General features: G+C 36.4%; 1 protein-coding gene across 2 annotated transcripts in view; it reads left to right on the top strand.

Annotated features, from left to right (window-relative positions):
• The window catches only part of erbb4a (erb-b2 receptor tyrosine kinase 4a), a 206351-nt gene that overhangs the window by 136118 nt on the left and 47679 nt on the right, over window positions 1–22554 (top strand). For both annotated transcript variants that reach the window (XM_048197983.1, XM_048197982.1), the window contains exons 4-12: window positions 10788–10922; window positions 11442–11507; window positions 14118–14236; window positions 14437–14578; window positions 14782–14895; window positions 17572–17698; window positions 17875–17948; window positions 18641–18731; window positions 20629–20828. In XM_048197983.1, the coding sequence (XP_048053940.1) occupies window positions 10788–10922; window positions 11442–11507; window positions 14118–14236; window positions 14437–14578; window positions 14782–14895; window positions 17572–17698; window positions 17875–17948; window positions 18641–18731; window positions 20629–20828 (1068 nt within the window). The remainder of the gene's footprint in view (window positions 1–10787; window positions 10923–11441; window positions 11508–14117; window positions 14237–14436; window positions 14579–14781; window positions 14896–17571; window positions 17699–17874; window positions 17949–18640; window positions 18732–20628; window positions 20829–22554) is intronic.

Below are 22554 nucleotides of genomic sequence, written 5' to 3'. Positions count from 1 at the left end.
GTCCAGCTGATTACTAACAATATCTCTAATGTTTTCAACTACTTGTAAATCATGAGAAAATTCCCATTCTAAACAGTGACACGGGGCAGTGCAGTCGCCTGTCAATGACGTCAGTTACCTTTGTTACCGCCTTTACTGACGTAGAAACCACATGACAACAGTGCCGTGGACAAATGCGGAAGTAGTGTCTAGCGTCCAGCAAACCACTAGTTTGCTTCAAGGAGTTCCTTATTTACTTCTTGCACGTTTTATGGTGGATTGTGTTACTTATTTATGGAACATAATTACTGTTTACCATCTGCCGCTGGTTCTGTCGACATGGACAGCTCCCATAAACTCATGACCGGAAAAGCGGAAGCGGCGCCGGCGACTGTGTCATAATAAAAGTCCCGCTGCTCGTGAGGCGTGTGTTGATCAATCGCTCCAGCTCCTCGTTCAGCTCCCGCAACACTCGGTCCTGCTCTGCTTCATACTACAGTAACGTTAATAATCGCATCCACGAACATGAGTTCTTCCAGACTCCAATCCCTATTCTTTTGCACCGTCCGTTGAGATGGAGACCACATGTCCCAAGTTTCCGCTCTAAAACTTGGCGTCATCAAACTACGCCTTTGTTTTGAATAGGCTTCTAGCGACCTCTAGCGGAAAAAAAATATCACAAATTGTACCTTTAAATGCCTAAACTCTTATTCTTAATAATGCTGGGTTAAAAAAAAAAAAAAAAAAAAAAAAGGTTGAAAATGGATAAACCTAGTGATTGGGTTGTTTTAACCCAGCAGTTGGGTTAAATGTTTGCCCAACCTGCTGGGTAGTTTTATTTAACCCACCTATTGTTCAAAAATTACTATATGGCTGGCTTAAAATGAACCCAAAATAGGTTGGAAATTAAAAATCAGACACATAATTACTAGAGGCAACAATAATAATCAAAAGGTGAACATTTATGAATACGCAATTTAAAAAAAAAAAAAAAAAAAAAGTTTACTTTTTAATTATTATTCATTAAACTTATTATTAAATGTTCATTTATTAAACATATTAATGAATGTTAATTTCCAACATATTTTGGAGTTCATTTTAAGCAAGCAATACAGTCATTTTTAAACAATAGTTGGGTTAAATAAAACTACCCAGCAAGTTGATCAAACATTTAACCCACTAGGTTTATCCATTTTCAACCCAAATTGGGTTGTTTTTAACCCTGCATTTTTTAGAGTTCTGGTTAGAGTCTTTTGCCTAACCCTTGTTTTATAAATTTGTCTAATACAATAGGTGTTGTGCATGCAAATAAACATGCTTCTTTATCATTTTATTGTATTATTTTATATTAAAAAGGTTAGTAAAAATTATTTGAAACCCCAGCAATATATATATATATATATATTTTACTGGTACAGTCCCCTAATTTAAGATTAGACATGTTATTTGTTTGTTTGTTTGTTTGTTTGTTTGTTTGTTTGTTTGTTTGATTTGATTGATTGATTGATTGATTGATTGATTGATCAAATATCAGCACAATGTTTTATCAGTGGCCTTTCATATATAAATTATTAAAATGAAATCTTTAAAAACTGTTGTTATCTAATGGTTTGATTTTAGTTGGATAGTTGATACTTAGTTGGATTTAGCAATAAACAACTATTATTTATACCTACCCTGAAATGTGATTCTGGTTAAATATAGTAAGATTTGTAAAGCAAATCTAGAAATCTAGACACTGCAAACGCATATGTTGCAGCTTATACAGTAGTACACACAAGAAATCACAGTTGTGTTTTTATTTGTCTGCTTTACAGCATGTTGAATCCTGTTATTTACTAAAGCTCTGCCATTGAGTCTAAGCCATGTCTGCTGACTCCACAATTCTACCTTGTCTAATTTATTCATTATGTTACACAAATCTCCATGCAACCTATCACTTTGTGCCCTCATATGTATGCCTGTGCACATCCCCAGCGGTGTATTAATGCAATAGCCTTGATGTGAAGCATGCTCGCCGCCCACCCCCACAGAGCCTCTCGGCTGTATGTCCAGTCCTCTGCTCTCCTCCACACAGCCTTGGCTGCTCAGTTAGTGAACACTTTCTTGCTTCTGAGCTTCTGTGCGTGAACCCAAGGCTAGGCCTCGTTCTGTGGATGTTTTTGATCCAGCTGGGCCCCTGTATTGTTCGGCTTCTCCGCGGACAAGTTTCATTGCTTTTGTGAACATGTTTTGCACTTAAGAGCAGCTGTTCAGATTTGTTGTTCTGCTGTTTTCAAGGTCACTTATGCAGTGTCACTGACTATAACTTTATGTTGTGTAAAGTGGGTTGTGAGCGCCATTTCATTTCATTATATTTCATTTCATTATATTTCATTTCATTTCATTTCATTTCATTTGCGCCACTTCCAAATGAGGAATATTATTGGGGAAGTAGCTCACGATGAAACTGAAGTAGCAACAGATCTTTTTTAACCATATTTTGACGTACATCCTAGTGTAACGACTTTTTTATTGGAAAAGAAAAAAATATAGGATGTAGACTTGGTTCTATGCACCGGATGTTGATTGGATTTTGAGATTTAAGTGCACTAAATGTGAAGTCCTGTTATTATTGGAGTACGTTTTACAAGAAAAAAAACTATTTCAGTCTTTCTACTTCAAAATTGCACATTTAATTCAATGTGTTACTTGCCTATTGTACTAATTTGTCAAAATTATAATTGTGAAATAATTCTATAATTAGTGCACATTGTTTCAAAGTAATTCCCACACCAAACTGTTTTCTTTTAAAGCCAGAAATCTAAAACAAACAGCTTCTATTTTGGTCTTCAGCTGCTTTCTTGCCGTACTGTGCCTATCCGAAATAAGGAGCAAATGTAGATTAGGTTTCTAAAGCTGTCACCTCTCACCCTTAAGAATGATAGTTATAAGTACTTTGATTTTATTTCCAAAGCTATTGTAATAGCATTACTTCTTGAATATGAAATTATGTCTGCAAATTCTGTTTTTCCAACCATCAGTCAAGAACAAAGTGGGGACAGGAAGAGCGCTTTGTGGGTAATAATTGGTTTGCCTCTGAATCTTCCAAAAAACAAAGCCCGTTCATTGCAGCCGAATGTGATTAAAACAACTCTCCGAGGACTTCCTGCAGTGGGGATATAAAGAGATCTCCTGACTCAATTCTGGTGGCAAATTGCGTTCTGGGTGTTCCTTCTCTCAGCGGCCTTCCTTGTTCCTGTTATACCCAATGCAGAGTCCCACCATTAACTATTTAGCTCATCGTCCCTGTGGGGTGCAGTCAGAGCATTTAATGTCAAACATAATTGCTGCAAAGTTTATGAAAAAGTCTGAGGTCTGTTATTATTAAGTATTTTTGGCATCAGCAGTTGAGTGTGTTTGTCAAGGGAAGATGTAATTGTGATAAATTGTCATTTTTGCTGGGGTTGTTTGGGTATTTTCAACTGAGGAAGTGTGTTTACTTGACATCGATGTACTAAAAATGGAAAAGTTTCCCTTTGCATTTTTCATGTACAGATGACAATGTTGTCAAAACTATCCAGAAAATGTAACATTTCTTGTCTCGTCACCCTCAGGAATTACATGAATCATGTAAATGCATATTTTTATTTCAAATCGGACATATTTGAGAAAATTTGAGTAGTTTGCATCACTGGATGTTACTGTTGGTCGTTTAATATTGCAAAACAGTTGACATTACATGTTACTTCAGTCTCTTTCAACGTTAAACTGATGCTTCGTGCTGGAATTCACACTCTGCTTCTGTGAACAGTAAACCCCGCCTACTTTGATTTGATTGGTCCTCTCAATCATTTTGACATTGATGAGCGCTGTTAGACTGCTGAGACAAACCAGGCTAAAAATGTAACTTTTACACACTTTTATCATCCTAACAACATACAGAGTGCTGCGAAATTGAGTGCAGCAGAGCAGTGCAAGAATTTCAAATACTAGGGGGACAATTTGGCCATTTCTAATTACTGGGGGTCGGGGGAAATTGTCCCCCTAAATGTCTGTGGTGGTTATGGCCTTGTCCCCGTTCACACGGATGTGCGGAAATGATTAAAAATGGTGTATGCTGCTGGAAGGCCAGTAGTTGCCGCCTATAGACTGATCACATAATAGACATACATATGACGTCACTGTTTTCACAAATCCGCATTTTTGTAGTTTACACAGAGACAATAATGTTATTGTTTTCAAAATCTTGCACTCTGAAACCCTTTCCCCAAAAGTGAAACCCAAAAGTTTGCATTTTCAGGCCACCAAAATGCTGGTATCATGTAAATGTTTTGGTGTTGTCTGAACAGCCCCTAAGCTTGCAAGGGTTGCATCCTCAGATCTTTGAAAGATACACATTTAAGACACTTAACAATTAAAATAGAAGTCCAGAAGCAGTGGAGGGGAAAAAAAAAAAAGATTGTTGTGACTAGAGACTAGATTTGAAATTAATTTGTAGCAAGAACTATGACTGGTCCAAACAAAACCCTTTTTGTGGCCTAAGATTGTATGCAATAATGCTGCAACCTAGTGCAGTTGTGTAGTAATTCACAGAGGAAAATATTTGCATACTGCAGTGCTTCCTAATGTACTGTAATCTACTGTGACAAGAGCTAATTGCATATTCCAAGAGGTTGCCAGTTTGTTTTACCAAAGGGGTTTGTGTTAGTGGTTTGACATTGAGAAATGACTTATTGGATACCGTGAGACTAAATGGCTGCATTGTAAGTGTAAGTTTGCTTTGAACTCTTCAGGGGTCTTGGTAATCGAGGTGTCATTCATTGTATCAAACTGTATGTAGTTTAATGGATAAAGCAAGCCGCCTCATGTCCTGCATTCATTATCAGCACAATACAGTTCGCTGGAGAGCTGTGGTGTCAATATTTCAGTTGATCTTTGTCTTCTCTTTGTGAAGGGACCCAATTTCAAAGGTGCCTGCTGGTGAGATCAAATCCACCTTTCACAAAACATGAAAAGAATAGGTGAGAAATGTAAGGTGCACCTGCCGTATCATGGCTCCACCAACCCTCCCTCCTGAGACCCTGCTGCTGAGTGTGATTTCTGGGACGCTCTGCTATCTCCACGAGCCAAACTCCCCTCCCTGTGTGGCTGAATAATGAGACGCATCGTGAATGTGGACGGGCGGAGGGCGGGGGGCGATGGAGGGCCGTGGATCATGATGCTAGTCTGAAGAGGATATTAGTGGAAGTGGCACTAAGCGACAACAAGATGGAACTGGAAATTTCATTAGCATTTATTTTATATAAATAGTGTGACTCCGCACATCTCTCATTTTAATAGGTCTGTGTTTTCTTCAGCATCCATTTCAGGCTTGGTGGATGTTAGGGAAATGTAATAAGGAGTTTCAAAGTGACTTGATCATATTGGCGAGTCAGTAAAACCCTCTTAAGCAGAGATTCTCAAAAGACGTTTTTCCCACCATCATGCTGAGTGCTTCTAAGGACCATAAGGAGTGGATCCAGTTATATTTCTAGTTGAGTTTGGTTCGGCAAGGCATGATTACAAATTGTTCTCAGCTCTGTAGAATACGTGTAGAGACGGCGCCACTCAGGATTGGTTACTTGTCTGTTGCCTGGCTTCCAGTTTCGCTGTAGCTGCCCAAACGCACTATTTGAGCGACTAGACCAACCCGATCTCACAGCAATTTGTACGTATTTTACAAGGGGGCTAATTCGTTCAAATTCGTACGAACTCACTTGTACGAATTCATATGTTTTTTGGCTAAATCGTACGTGTTTTATGTGTTGCCAAATTCAAATGAATCCTACCCCTAACCTCGCCCATAAACCTACCCTTTTTAGACAAATCGTATGAATTCATAACCATAGCGTTATGAAAAAAGTTAATTGCCACGTACTGCTCAGAGACACAGGTTGAGGATCCAAGTGCAGTAGTTACTAAAGATTCGTAATCCATAAGACAGGCACAGGGTCAAAAACATGGGCAGACAATCCAAACATAAAACAAGGTCCCCAGAAACACAGGCGATAGAGGTAAACAAAGAACAGCAAGAGCTGAAACCAAGAAACAGGAGAGAACATTCAGAATTGCAGTAGTGATACGTACAAGACTTCGCAAAGAACGACTGACAGAATGGAATGAGAACGGTTTGGCCCGATGGTGGAAAAGCGGCTAATGTTTTTGACTCAAAAGCCCCCTGTTGTCCAAGACAATATTCAAAGGCTCCTCAATATAGAGCTGTGCGATTCTGGATAAACTGATAATCACGATTTTTTGGTTTCAAACAGAGATCACGATTCTCTCATGATTCTAAACAGACAACTAAACAAATGACTAAACAAATAATAACATGCAATTTACTAGATGTTCTGACAAATGAAAATTGCTGCAGTCTATTTAAAATGTTTAAGGAATCTGAATGAATTATTTTAAAAAAAAAGAGAGATTTGAGTGAATGATTCAATGACTCACTTATAAATACTTAATTGTTTCATTACTGGATGAATCGTTTTTTGAATGAATCTCTTGAATGAATGATTCAGGGACAATTTCTTTTAACAGTCACTTGTCGCCACCAGGTGTAATGACGTAATGATGTAATCGATACAATCCTTATTTGAAGGGCCATCCATGTTACTTTCAAAAGATGAAAGCTCTATTTTGATCGCTTCTGTAGACATCAGTGTTTATATCCGAACTATGAACTTTTATCCCAGTTCTTCTGTGATAATATAGCCCCTTTCACACGCACAATGATCCCGGTGAATTGCCATAAAATTGGCAATGCCATAAAAGTGCGTCTTCTGTGTGAACGCTAACACGTCCCGGGATTCATTCCGGGATCGATCACGGGATGGGGACCTAGTAACATTGCCTGGATCAGTTCCATATCTGTGTGAAAAAGGGGAATTAAGAATATTTGTAACACAGAAATAACGATACTGCGTGGTGGAAAAGCTGTTTCATACTTATACATGACAACTACTCTCTGTGGCTCAGTGGCAGCGCCAACACAGATTTGAATGTTCCAGTGTGATTTATAAATATATTAAACATTTAATGTTTATATTCACTCCTAATATGCTGCTCATCTTACATAGATAGATACATTTCCATAATGAACTCCACATGTTGTCGTATCTTTTGATTTATGGCCTGTGACTTATTTGACCATTTGCAGTTTTTAACTCTGGGAGATGCTGAGCTGCCAGTCGAAAAGACAGCAAAAACAAAGCAAAGCAATCTTTTTTTCTAAAGTTTTAACAGCTGTTATTTATTTATTTGTTTCCCTTGCATATTATTTCAGTTATCGGGACAATGCATCACATTTGTCACACTGATTCACTGTGAAGCAATAACATTTAAGATGGCTGAAATTTAATCAGAAGGCTTCAACACAATTACGGATATCCATGAGGAGGCCCTCCTCCACACAGTCTGCACTCTCAGACACGCTCACATTTGTCATGCAAAACAATCTCTCCACTGCTGTCAAAGAAACTAATGGAAAACACTGGGATTTCTTTTAGAGTGTTATGTAGTGACAAATTTTAGCTCCTTTAGGTTAAGAAGGATATTGTCTGTTACATTAATTGGAAAGGTGGTTGTGTTGTGGGTCAAACTCGATTTATAAATTATATTCCTGTATAATCTACAATAAAAAAGCTCAGGTTAACTCTGTGCATATGTTATGAATAAACACTGCGGTCATTAAGTAATAGAAAAAAAGTATATGAATATGGTATGAATATGGGTAGTATGAATTAAATTTGGACGTACTACATCTGTCTTGTTGTTAGTGTCACATGACCTACCAGCGTCGCTTCACTGACATTCACAAATCCTCTCCTGTGGCCACATGGGATAGTATAGTGTCCATTGATTGCACATTTCAGAATCTTAGCGGAAGTAGTAGATCATCCAGGGACTTTTCGCCTACCTTTTTTTCGAATACTATGTTTTCAGACATACTACTTTTGGCATACTTTTTTCAACATACTATGTAGTAGGGAAGAATATGATTTTGTACAAAGTGACATTGAAAACATGGACTGTCAGAAAATTCTGTCAATGGCAGGGAAAGAGTTAATACACATGACACTGCTTCAGTTTATGGACTTAGATATGTTTGTCTGGTAGCAAGGAAGCCAGTATGAATGCTAATGGTGTATTTCTGGACGTTTAACACAGACAAGGTCTCTGCACTGAATTTGAAGGTAACTGAACCTAAAACATTAATAATAAATTGATTTGTGATTTTTTTTTTTTGTTTTTTTTTCACCTGGCAGACCATAAAATGAGCAAAACAAAACCATTAACTTAGACTGAAAAAGGAGCTCAAGCCAAATAGTGACTAGAATATCTTAGAACACTGCTAGAATGTGTGTTGTGTTTGGAAGGAAATCACACCTGGTACTCATCCAGACTCATTCATTGTGTTTGGAAAGCACAGTACAATACAATCAGCCAACCATGCAAGGTGTCTGATACACCTTTTCACACTCTCAAACGGGAGCCTGGAACCAGAGAGACAGACATGGACCACAGGCTGATCTTGATAAGGCTGAAGTCGTTTATGGTAGAGGACGTCAAAATGAGATGCCAAAAAAGATTTTTATTCTTAATCATTGTTAATCAATTGCACACTGAGAATGAGATGAATAAATTGAACTGTCTGGCCACTTATCTCTGCTCGTCAAACTCGCACATGCTCCTCACAACCAATGTGAAACTTTCCAACCAGCTAAATGGTGCAGGGAACCCCGAGAGATACTTTACAGGATAACAGAAACTTCAGAGATTATAAGTGTATGCTGCTTGTAGAGAGATGCTGAAATCATTGAACGACAGAATCAATGGCTTTCATTTTAATAGCTCTTGTTTTAACCCAAATTTGGGTACAATATGCACAAACCCAACCGATGGGTTAAAAATGTAATTTAAAAATAATAATAATAATAACCCAACAGTTGGGTTTGTCTATATTTGACCCAAATTTGTGTTGAAACAACTCAGCATTTTTTAGCATGTCCATACAGTATGTCCATCATACTGTAATGCACTCCATTCCTACAGTGTTATTAAACTAGTTTATATGGTATTTATTAATATTTAGAATTAGCTTTTTTTATATTTTCAGTTTTTAGTTGAAGTAATTTTATGTTCTTTTGTCATTTCTGTTCAATATTTCTGTTTAGCTTTATTTATATTTTAGTCATTTTAGTATTCAAGTACTTAAAGGGTTAGTTCACCCAAAATTGAAAATTATGTCATTAATGACTCACCCTCATGTCGTTCCAAACCCGTAAGACCTCCGTTCATCTTCGGAACACAGTTTAAGATATTTTAGATTAGGTCCGAGAGCTTTCTGTCCCTCCATTGAAAATGTATGTACGGTATACTGTCCATGTCCAGAAATGTAATGAAAACATCATCAAAGTAGTCCATGTGACATCAGTGGGTTAGTTAGAAGTTTTTGAAGCATCGAAAATACATTTTGGTCCAAAAATAACAAAAACTACGACTTTATTCAGCATTGTCTTCTCTTCCGGGATCCTTTCCATTGAATTGATTCCATTGAATTGATTCCATCGAATCCTTTCATCTGTCGGCGTTGGTAATGCACTTTTACGTCGCCGTGGTTGTTTTTGGTGATTAGGACATCCGCGACATTACGCACCATTTTAAAAAATATAGCAATACCAAAATACAAACAATGTAGAATAGCTTGAATACAGCGTGGGTCTCCCTCAGACTGTAAACGAAGCTCTGGTGCACTAGATAACACGTCAGCAGCGTCACTGCGGAGTCGTGAACCACACTCCGGAGCAGAAGGGGGCAGTAATGCACCAATAAGCTGGATGCCAACCGCCATAAAACAGGAAAGAAGAAGAAGAAGAAGAAGAAGAAGAAGAAGAAGCAGAGTCGTGAACGTGAATTGACAACTGCCCCGGAAGAGAATACAATGCTGAATAAAGTCGTAGTTTTTGTTATTTTTGGACCAAAATGTATTTTCGATGCTTCAAAATGTCGCGGATGTCCGGATGTCGCCAAAAACAACCATGGCGACGAAAAAGTGCATTACCAATGCCGACAGATGAAAGGATTCAATGGAATCAATTCAATGGAAAGGATTCCGGAAGAGAATACAATGCTGAATAAAGTCGTAGTTTTTGTTATTTTTGGACCAAAATGTATTTTTGATGCTTCAAAAAGTTCTAACTAACCCACTGATGTCACATGGACTACTTTGATGATGTTTTTATTACCTTTCTGGACATGGACAGTATACCGTACATACATTTTCAATGGAGGGACAGAAAGCTCTCGGACTAAATCTAAAATATCTTAAATTGTGTATGAACGGAGGTCTTACGGGTTTGGAACGACATGAGGGTGAGTCATTAATGACATAATTTTCATTTTTGGGTGAACTAACCCTTTAACGGTAATTGACATTTTTTTAAGTTAATTCAAGTACTTTTTTGGGTCCACTGTATTTAAGTGTTGACCCTTCAGCTAATATTCTTGCACTGTAAAAAAAAAAAAAAAAAAGAATTGTTGATTTAACTTAAGTTACCTGGTAGCCTTAATTTTGAGTTCATTGAAAAAAAAAAAAAAAAATGAGTTGATGCCACGAAGGCGATTGATTTAATAAACAGAAACTCAAAATATAATGTTTTCTGAACTACATTAATTATTGAAGTTGATTCGACAAAATAAAATAAAAATGTTGTGATAACAAATCATGAAAATATTTTTTTGCAGTGTGTTTTAATAAGCTTATATTTGAATATTGTGTCCAGAAATCCTGAATGGAGGTGTGTATGTGGATCAGAACAGGTTCTTGTGCCATGCTGACACCATCCACTGGAATGACATCATCAAGAACCCGCGTTCTGAGCTTCTGGTGGTTCCTTCCAATAACAGTGGCAACACATGTGAGTGCCTTATCCAGCAGATTTGACCAATTTTAATAACAGTACTGTTTTTGATACAATAATGTTCATATCATCAGAACAGTTAAGATTATAACTTCAGTAACTCAATTTGTGAGGTATTATTATTATCAAAGTGTTATTAATAAAATAAAATGTCATTAGTATACGAACACCCTGAAGATGGAGCAGGTGGCTTTTCTGTTTTTCCTCTCTTTTACACATTGTAACTGTAACAGTTAATGTTCCATTCAATTATTTCATGAATGTTATTCCAGGTCTTTCAAACTCGATTTGAAAACTATTACATCAACAATAGGGAACTATTCTGTGCAGAAAAATAAAATATGAGATGTTGAATAAATGTTACAAGTTCAGACAAATACAATTCAAATTCAAATTTAGTGTCTGAACTATTTATAAATGATCTTTGTTTTTTACGTCTGAATGAAGCATTTTGGTTGTATTGGTTTTATATGGAGCACAAAAGGTCAAGGCGATTATTTTGGGTTATTTCCGCAGGCAGACGGTGTCACAGATCTTGTAATGGACGTTGCTGGGGTCACCAGGAAGACCAGTGCCAAAGCTGTGAGTTTTTACCCATTCAATCTACATCTACAATATACCAATGCCTTACTGTCTCTTCCACGCATAAATGACAATTTAGCGCTTTTTAAGAATTTAAATTGCTCTTTGAATGACCAGGAGTTCATCTCCGATTGGTCCTTATAGACAAACAATTGGTAAGCAAGCATATGGAGCTGTAAAAATACCATAAAGTACCATAAGAAGCAGCGTTGTCAAAAAAAAAATTGATAATTCGATATGTATCGATACTGAAATATCTGAAACGGTTCTAATACTTATTTATCGATACACTGATACCAGCTGTGAGTTCCCACTCTTTCTTCTCTCCGACTGTGAACTGTAACTCACTCGTCTCATTCACTCTGGTTGAATAGTTTTTGTATTGTGCATAATTTTAGTCATTCCTGCAGGTTTTGCACTCACACCAAAAGTGCGCACACCACTGATCTATGGGTGTCACTCTCATGAAGCCGCCTCCCAAACATCTTGCGAGTACCAAATTAACTTCTTTTTCATGGCTTATTGCGCTTAAACATTAAAAATTATGAAAATTTTTTATGAATTTAATATGTATGTATTTTATAAAATACCAGTCTTGCTGAGTATTCAGGTAAATACAGTCAGTTTTGGAACATAAATAGTTGAGAGAAAATGCATGTTATGTAACATTATATTGGATCCATGCATAAGCTCTTAAAGAGACAGTGCCTAATAAACCTGCCGCTGTCTGTCATGTTAATCAAAAAACAAAACAATATATATATATATATATATATATATATATATATATATATATATATATATATATATATATATATATATATATATATCAAATTAAACTTTCCCGTGTAAGCTATTATAAGAAAATTATCATATATTATCAAAAATTATGAGATAATAACAAATTATTTGTGGAATATATGGCAGTTTACCCTGTGGTATCGAAAATGGTATCGGATATCGATATTTTCCGAGATATCGTATCGAAGTTCCATTAAATTCCAATATCGTTACAACACTAATAAGAAGCCTATATAACTGCATTATGAATATAAATTTCTCTGAAGCCAACTTTGTGTGAAAAACAGAGTGAAATTGAAGTTGTTTTACGGATGAACTTTCGAGAACAATTAAGATCTCACACATTCCTCTGGGAATGACTGATCAAAGTATCATTATTAATATTTTGTAATTAAGTAATCCGAGTAATTAAGAAGCAATTTTGAATGCTAGTTATATAGTATGCTTATTTGACTGTTGTGTCCAGACAGATTTTCACATTTGATTGTTGTTTTGCTAAAGTATGTGCTTTCTCTCTCGTATGAAATCAGAGTTTCATCAGAAGTAAACAATTTTTTTTTTCTTTGTTTCTCAATGTGGTTCTGAAGTTATGAATTTTCATTTCTGACAACATTTCTAATAAAAGGCAACTGTCTGCTGTCTGGTATTGTCAGTTTGAGCCTCTGGGCCGGTAGCTGTGATAATTAACTGGTTGGAGGGTTATCAGGGTATCTCTACTGTCTGGAACCTGCTGGTCATAGTGTGGGTGGTAATTAGAGCTAAATAAAAGAGTGACAAAAAGAAGGACAGAGAGGGACAGTGATAATATTCTCTTCTGGGTGTCAGAGTGATACACTTTAACTGCACAAGACATTTCAGGCTGCTGCAGACGCCGTGAAGTATTTCAAGTCACGGAGTTTGATGTCTGCTAAAGACAGTGTGACATCGTGTTATTTGACAATGTCTGTTTTGGTTTTGTGCACTACCTCACTTAACTAATTTAGCTGTCAGAATTCTGTTTGTATTTGTATACAAACAGAATATTCTTATATGAACCAAACATCTAACTTAAATCTGATACATTTGTGCAATATTATTTGAATTGCCAGTATATCAGGAAGGTGAATTGCAGATATTTGACTATTTAGATTTTTTAGATGCAAACATTTTTTGAGTGAATTATGAGTACAGTAAATATTGTAAAATTTTTATTCCAATCAGTTAGGTATTCATGTTTATTTATGTATTATAATTATTCAACTGGGCAATACAATTCAATATGTATTATAATTCCACAACTGGCCAAGATAATTCAAATGTTTTGCGTTCGCTCACAAAACCTTTGCATTCCCCTCCAAAAATTAGCATTCTCTCGCAAAACTTTTGTGTTCGCTTAGAAAAAGCTTTTGCATTTCCCCAAGAAACTTTGCATTCTCTCGCAAATGTTTTGCATTCTCCCAAGAAACTTTTTGCGTTCACTCGCAAAACATTTGCGTTCCCCCAAGAAATGTTGCATTCCCCAAAGAAACTTTACGTTCACTCGCAAAACCTTTTGCGCTCTTTGTGAGTGAACGCAAAGTTTCTTGGTGGAATGCAAACTTTTTTGCTAGGGAATGCAAAACATTTGCGAGAGAAATTTTGCAATTTTTCTTCCATCTCCTATTTTTTCCTTCACCAAGTCCAATAAATATAGAATATATTTATAGGCCTTTGATATAGTTATAATTTTTTAAAATTATAATTATATATTATAATTATTATTTTTATTTTTTTGGTGATAGAAAACTATTTTGTTTCATTCTCTCTCTATCTATATTTACAATCATACAGTGACAAAGACGGTGTGTGCAGAGCAGTGTGATGGACGCTGTTTTGGTCCGTACGTCAGTAACTGCTGCCACCGTGAATGTGCAGGAGGCTGTTTCGGACCCAAAGACACGGACTGCTTTGTATGTCAACTCTTCCTTTATTTTTTACCTGATTCTGGATGATTTAAAAGGGTAATAAAGGAAATGACAAGTGCCTGCTCACTTTGTTTTTAAAATTATTTGAAAATGTTACACACTGAAAGATCTGCAGAGGTGTCTCTTCATTATAGTCATGTTTTATCAATCGAACACACACTTGCATGACTGTTTTTTGTTCTCAGGCTTGTACCAACTTTAATGACAGCGGGGCCTGTGTGACACAATGTCCTCAGCCATTCGTCTACAATCCAACAACCTTCCAGCTTGAACACAATCCCAACGCCAAATACACATTTGGAGCGTTCTGTGTCAAGAAATGCCCACGTAAGTTAGCTTTCTCGGGGGATGACAATACTAATTTAACCAACAAACACTTTCTCATGGGAACCACAATTCATGTGCAAAAAATATGGTGATTTGGCCTGATTCCATTTCCATTTTGAGATATTATCTTTTTTTTTTCATCTGAGACTATCATTGCACAGCAGTCTCATTTATGCTCTAATATTCTGCTGTCTGGAACTCAGATAACTTTGTGGTGGATCACAGCTCTTGTGTCAGAGCCTGTCCGAGCAACAAGATGGAAGTTGAGGAAAATCAAATCAAGATGTGCATCCCGTGCACTGACATCTGTCCGAAAGGTCAGTGCTATTCATAAAGGTTTAGTTCTCACGCTGACTTTATGAAAATCCTGATGATACAAAAATGCACCAAAGTCCCTTTAGGACAAGTCAGTTCACTTGGCAGCCATGTTGGGCATGCCCCTAGGCGAACATGTTTTCTCTGCAGGTAACAGTAAATTTAGCTTCTTTAGCTCAAATAATACTTCAAAAAAGTACAGTACTCTGCCCTTCACAATTTTGGGTCAGTGAGATGTTAAAAATGGTTGCGCTGCTTAACATTTTTTGTGGAAACCGTGATACTTTTTTTTTAAGGATTATTTAATGAATAGAAAGTTCAAAAGAACAGCATTTATTTGAAATGAAATCTTTTGTAGCACATTTCTTTACTGTCCACTTTGATTAATTTAATGCATCCTTGTGGAATAAAAGTATTGATTTGTTTAAAAAAAATCTTAAAATCTTACTGACCCCAAACTTTTGAACGGTCGTATATTTTTCAAGCTGATCTAACTAATGCATAGTCACATTTGAGAGTAAACAAACATGATTGATCAAAAAAGAAATTGGCTATTTAACTGAAAAGCTGGACTTTTTCCCCCTATATCCACCAAATTAGGCATTACGCTTCCTCTCATTTAGTTTCCTTTCAGTGGTTCCATCTCCCCCGTCTTTGAAATTAAAATACCAGCATGTGTTGCTTTGGATGCTGGTCATTAAGATAAGATGGGTGCTTTGGTGTCTCAACCAGGCTTCTTAACCATCTCAACCTTCAGGATCAACCAGAAATATCATTCTAGTCTATCCATATATCAGCCAAACCAGCATTTACCAGCCTCTTGTTAGTTTTAGATACTGTATACCTAATGTACATGTAAAACCTTGAATTATATAGAGAGTAGACACATTATTGGTCTATTCTGTAATGATCTTAACAAAAGATTGTTGTTTTTTTCAATAGAGAAAAGATTAATGAGGGATGACCACAAAATAAGCAGAAGTGATAATGGGCCCAGACACCAAACTGGGTCATATTAGTCAATCTCAATATGACTCAAATTTGATCATAATTAAGCTCACAATGAGGGGGAAATTGACTCGGTTGATGTTTGAATATCTCTCTCTCTTCAGTGAATTATGATCAAGCCGATGTTTAAACTCATTTTACAATGGATTAATGTATGTCAACATGTTTTTAAGAATAGGTTAAACATGCTTAAATGTTTCTGGAGTCTCATTAAAGGCAACCAGAGAAGCTGTGTTATTTAGTTTGAGTTTAATTTTATTTAGCTGTCTAGTTATATTTCAGTTTTACTACTGTATTGTATTTTAGTTCTTAGTTCTTTATTTTAGCTTTACTGTATTTCAGTTAAAGGTAGGGTAGGCAATTTTTTTATAAACACTTTTTGTTATACTGGTTGAAATTCTCTTCACATCCTGAATCAATAATAGAAGTGGTCTAAATATTAAAAAATGTGCATTAGTATTAGTTCGAAAAAGTAGGTTTTTCAGAAAATTCAAAATGGCGGAAAAATTTTCATGACGGAAAATGACGTCATAGGGTGCAATCGATTCGTCTTGACCCAAGGAATCAGATAAAAAAAGAATTTCTAAGAGAATTTTAGAAATTTTAGAATTTTCTAAAAGAGTTTCTAACCCTCACGGTTCAAAAGTTATTAACATAAACATAAGTGCAACTTTGGACAGCTGGTGGCGCTAGAGGGATTGAGTTAGAGACTCCAAATTTGCTATGGACATAGTTCAGACTGTCCTCTAACTGTGTGCCAAATTTCACAACTTTCCCGCAAGCGGTTCTATGGGCTGCCATAGACTTCCAGCGCGGAAGAAGCAGAATAATAATAAATATAGCTGCAAGCAGCAATTACGGGGCCAAGCACAAAAACGGCACAACAAGCCAACATGGCTGTGAGCATCAGACCAACTGCAACAGTAAGCAATTAAAGACCTATTAAGATCATTTTAGGCAAAATAGCTGAAAAATGATCAAAAATGAGGATTTACTGGTTTATCACTTTCGACCAATAGGTGGCGCTGTGACTAAATTAATGTGGTATGGTCAGAGTGAGGTGACAATGACACTTGCAAAGTTTGGTGTCAATATGTCTCAAAGCATTGCAGAGATACAGCTTCAAGAGTGGGTTTTGCATCATGCCTCAAATTCATTGCTCCGGTATATGAAAACGGTTTGATGTATCGACTTGAAATCCATAACGGCCTAAATGTGCATTATCTTCTGTGGAAGGACCAAAAAATGTCCAATCATTGCATTTGGTACGATGTCAACACTATGTGTTATTATGTCAACACTATCAACGCCGAAATTAATCTGCAGCAGTCAGGTGGTGTTCTTTATTATTGTAATGTTATGTGCTTTGCGAGGTAATTTAACACCGTCTCTCGTGATGCTTTGCAGAATCTGCTGTGTGTTCATGTGTTTTGAAGGAGCTGTGGCTTTGGAGATGCTCTGAAGGAATCTTATGCTTTCAAAGCTAGCTTGTTAACGCTAGCCTCTCCAAAATTGCCTACCCTACCTTTAATGAGAACGAGTTTTAGTTAGCGACAACACTGCGAGGAAGAACATCTTTTCAGAAGTCCTCACCATAGCAGTAAGCAAAGGTTTAAGTTGTTTTTGCTCTCAGTTGTGTTGTGTAAATGGTAAATGTTTGTGGTGTTCAGTGTGTGATGGTATAGGTACCGGCAGTCTTCAAACGGCTCAAACTGTAGATTCCAGGAACATCGAGAAGTTTGTCAATTGCACCAAAATCAACGGCAACCTCATCTTCCTCATCACGGGCATCAAAGGGTGAGTCCAATATATCTGTTTATGGCCTGTATAACCTTTAGACTTTAGACAGGCTCTTTAGAAGTGCAGACAAAGCTTTGTCACACCAACGTTCAAAGTTTGTCTTTGCAAGCTTTCCTTTTCTCAATATATAAATATAACCCCTTTTCTTGCTTGTTTTGTCTTATTTATAACAGGGACATGTTTCATGGTATCAGAGCTCTGGATCCTGATCGGCTAAATGTATTCCGCACCGTCAGAGAGATCACAGGTGAGCGACAGTCACCATCCATCACATCACAACCCATTAAACCTGTGTAGCCTTACGTAAAACCATTAACTTTCTTTATTTCTTCATACATTAACTTTTTATCCTTTGTGTTAGGGAATATTCTTTGTCACAAATCCTTATCTTTATGCGGTACGCAATATTTATTTGTTTATAAAGCCTCAAAGGAATGAACTATGACTCAAGCTAAAAGCCTTTTGTCACTTTCAACTTGTTCTTATGATTGTGCCAAATAGCTAATGGAGTGAAGCAGCAAACAATGTTTTCAGAATGAAACTCGAGCAGTAAGAAAACGCTCTCTTGTGCACTGTTGGTGTACCCTCAGTTTAGACACATTTTGCCCAATACGACAACAAAATGATAATTAAAACAATGTGCATCTGAAGATGGTAATGGAACTCGTTCTTTTAATTAGCGCAATCATTTCCCTAAATATACTTTCATTTCAAAGTAATGGTTTCATTTTATACTATCAGACAGGCAGTAAATAATATTGTACTCACTGGACCTGTGGCAATATCCTTAGCCGATGTCTGCTGCCATAGTAAAAAAAACAAAAAACAAAAAAAACAAAACGTTTTTATCTGTTTTATATTCGGAGTATTTAAAAGCATAATGTTAAAAAGCATATGTTAAAAGACTGAATATTTTTCCTTTATTCCTTGTTTTTGTAGGTTTCTTAAACATCCAGTCTTGGCCAGAAAACATGACAGATCTTGGCGTTTTCTCCAACCTTGCCACCATCGGAGGGCGATCTCTTTATAGGTACATTTACACAATTCAATTTAAAACTCATCATCATCACTGGATTCACAACATTTGTGAATGTATGTGTGTTTGTTCTTACCTTTTTGTTCTAATGTTGATGAATCCTGATTATTCTCAATAAGGGAGTTAGTCACTTTATTTCGGGGGTCCACTTTAGACATTCTACTAACTATAAGTAACTTTGCAACTACATGTCAACTAACTCTCATTATATTATTAGTTGACTGTGGTATACTGTTAGTAGTCAGGGTCAGGGTTAGTAGGAGTTGATACTTGCAAAGTCACTTATAGTCAGTAGAATGTCTGTTGGGGAGCATCAAAATAAAGTGTTTGTAGATATTAAGCAGACAGTCTAACACTCGATCTGTTACATCCACCAGAGGGCACTCCTTCCGTCTTGGTTATCTCACCATGGACTACATTTCCCACAACCCATTGCCCGGACTCATTATGCCTGATTACATCCACCTGTGTCTCATTATTCTCGATAACCCTGCCTATACAAATATGTTTTCTGTCATTCATTGCGAAGTCTTGTATGTGGCACTAATGCATTTCTGAGCTCTCCATTGATTATCTGTTCCCTGGTTTTGATCCTGTTGCCTGTTTTCTGGATTTACCTTGCCTGCCTGAGTTCCTGCTCTGGAATACGTTTGGATTGTTTGCCTGTGTTTTGACCTTTTACGTCTTTGAATTGCCATTGAATAAACTACTGCATTTGGATCCTCAGTCTTCGCATCTCCGAGCAGTTCATGACACTAACGGGAGTTAGTTGACATGTACTTGCAAAGTTACTTATACTTAGTAGAATGTCTAAAGTAGACCATCGAAATAAAATGTTACAGAACTTTACAAAATACGCACCCAACCATTTCCATATAAGGGCTTTCTATACACCTGATCCTGTGATCCACTCTCTGGACATGTACCCGTACACTTTCTGAAGATACTCTTTTGAGCAAAATCTTGGAGTAAATGTGTTATGAAGCTTATTTCCGCCATGAAATAAAAAATAAAAAATAAAAAAGGTAATTGCAACTTTTTATCACAATTCTAACTTTTTTTTCTCCGAATTGCGAGATATAAAGTCAGAATTCTGAGAAAAAGTCAGAATTGTGAGATATAAACACAATTCTAAGAAAAAAAGTCAGAATTGTGAGATAAAATCTGTTGCGTGGAAAAAAAAGTCAGAATTGCGACATTATATCGCAATTCTGACTTTGTAACACCCAATTCTGACTTCACATCACACAATTCTGACTTTATAACTCACAATTGTGAGTTTAAATCTCGCAATTCTGAGAAAAAAGTCAGAATTTTTTAGATAAAAAGTTGCAATTTCCTTTTTTATTTTTATATTTAGCGGCGAAAGCAAGCTTCCATACTTATGATTGTGCCCATTGCCCAATAACTGTTTTTTTTATTTTATTTTTTTTTTATTATTATTATTCCAGGTGTACTTCAAGTACATAATGTCCTGTGCACAGAATTCCTTTGCAAATATATAAAACTATGCCCAAAATTCACAGCTGGACTAGTTTAGTGAAATTTAATAGGCCTTTCTAGTTTCAGAGGATTGGCAAATATGTGTTGCCATCCCAAGTGTACTTTCCCTCTTCAATTTTGGGTTGAATCTTTTCACAGATTTGCTCATACTCTAAATGATTCAAATCCTCCTTTAGTAATATATTCAGAAGTGTCCTCATTAACTACTTCTAAGAAATCCCTTGTTTCACATTAGATCCAAATGAAAAATGTTCACTCCCTCTGGATGTGGCACTTAAAACAGTTCCTGTAGCATTGTTGTCATTTATCAGAGACATCTTCAATTATATCCTACATTAATGTGAAGAAGAGTGAAGCAGACTTTGCTGTCTGTCTTTTTTTTTCTCAGTGGTATTTCTCTGCTGATCCTGAAGCAGAGCTGGATCTCTTCACTGCAGTTCCAATCATTGAGAGAGATCAGCGCCGGTAACGTCTACATGACCAACAACAGCCAACTCTGCTTCTACAATACAGTGAACTGGACCGGTCTGTTCCGCACCAGCACCCAGAGAGCTGTGATCAGGAACAACAGAGACCCCAGAGAGTGCAGTGAGTGTCGTTCAATCTCAGTCTCATCTACACCTCCATCTGTTCAGTAACTGTGATTTAAATAAGATGTCATGTTTGAAACAGGAATGAAAATCTTGGCATCCAGTAGTGAGGCATTTATTTGAAATGCTTCCATATCAGACCTGCGAGTCTCAAAAAACAGACTTTAATTAGACTGAAAATTGAGGATCAGATTCTGTAATTTAGTTGCTACAAATACAACCAATTTAATTATTAGTCTTATTGAATTTTGTAATTGATATAAGGGAACAGAGAATCATACACTTGCAGTTCTGCTCAAGCCATGAGGAAACTATGAAGAATATTATATTGTCATTCATTTACACTGCATTCCAAATTATTATGCAAGTGACATATCAGTAAGATTTCAGTACAATAAACATTCAGATTTTAGTTTTTCTAAGAAAATGTTTGTTTGTTTATTTATCCATGTCTTTTTAGATAACTGGTATCAATCTCAGACAAAATAATTTGCCAGGTCTATGGAAACCCTACTTAGAGGTTGTTCCACATTATTAAGCAAGTCACAGTTCTCATGCTATATGAGGAGGAAGAAAGATCTTTCTGAAGATGAAAAGCATGAAATGGTGCAATGATGTGCAAAAGGCATGAAAACAACTAATATTGTGTGAAACTGAATGGAGATTATTAAATTATCATAAGATTTGTGAGTGATTTAGAGCACAGCAGAACTCGGTCAGATAAAGGCTTATTAATGGCAAATTATTTTGTCTGAGATTGATACCAGTTATCTAAAAAGACATGGATAAATAAACAAACAAACATTTTCTTAGAAAAACTAAAATCTGAATGTTTATTGTACTGAAATCTTACTGATATGTCACTTATAATAATTTGGAACGCAGTGTTTAGTGTTACCAGTTTTTCTTTCCCTGCCCACTTGCATTTTAGTCGTGTTTTTGCCACAAAAAGATCAACCATTATGAATTAATTTAAAAATCAAATAATTTATTTTATACCTACATATCGGCATTTATCACACATTTGTCATCACACAATTTGGCAGCAGGTTTATTATGCTGCTGTCACTTTAAGACCTGACGCACGGATCTATTGTACTGTTACACATGAGTTTTCTTTCTCAACTGTTTACATTCACTTAAAACATAACTGACTGTGTTTACATGAATACCTGTCAAGACCGGCATTTGACATTATTTTGTGTGTGTTTGACTGTTTAAGTGCAATAAACAGAGAAAAATAACTCAATTTAGTAGAGAGGCGGCTTTATGTGCCACACTTTGGGTGCAAGAACAAAATCTGCAGGAATGAGTAAAATGATGTGCAATACGCGCAATCCCACGCCAAAATTCAAGCCCTGTCACACCAACAATATTCATCTGGAGCAAATTAAACGAGTTAGCGAGGGGAGGAGGGTTTGTGTGTCAACTCGCTGTCTGAGAGATGAGAGAGAGAGAGAAAGAGCAGCTGGTATTGTGTATCTATTCTGCGGAAAATGAGTATTGGAAGCGTTTCAGATATTTCAGTTATCGGTATTGAAAAATCTATATTTTTGACAACACTACGTTGCACTTAGTTCTTATTTCAGATGCCTTTTTAAAAGACTACAATTGAAGAATGTATATATTATACATAAAATTCAACCCGCCAAAGTGGCTAGTAGGAGTGACTGCGTTATACACCACTGCTGAAATCCACCCGTATTCGGTGGGTTGGCGGGTGT

This window comes from Megalobrama amblycephala, linkage group LG7, assembly GCF_018812025.1.
Source record: "Megalobrama amblycephala isolate DHTTF-2021 linkage group LG7, ASM1881202v1, whole genome shotgun sequence".
NCBI classification, from domain to species: domain Eukaryota; kingdom Metazoa; phylum Chordata; class Actinopteri; order Cypriniformes; family Xenocyprididae; genus Megalobrama; species Megalobrama amblycephala.
Note: the sequence above shows the minus strand (reverse complement) of the source record. Positions and strands in the feature narration are given on the sequence as shown.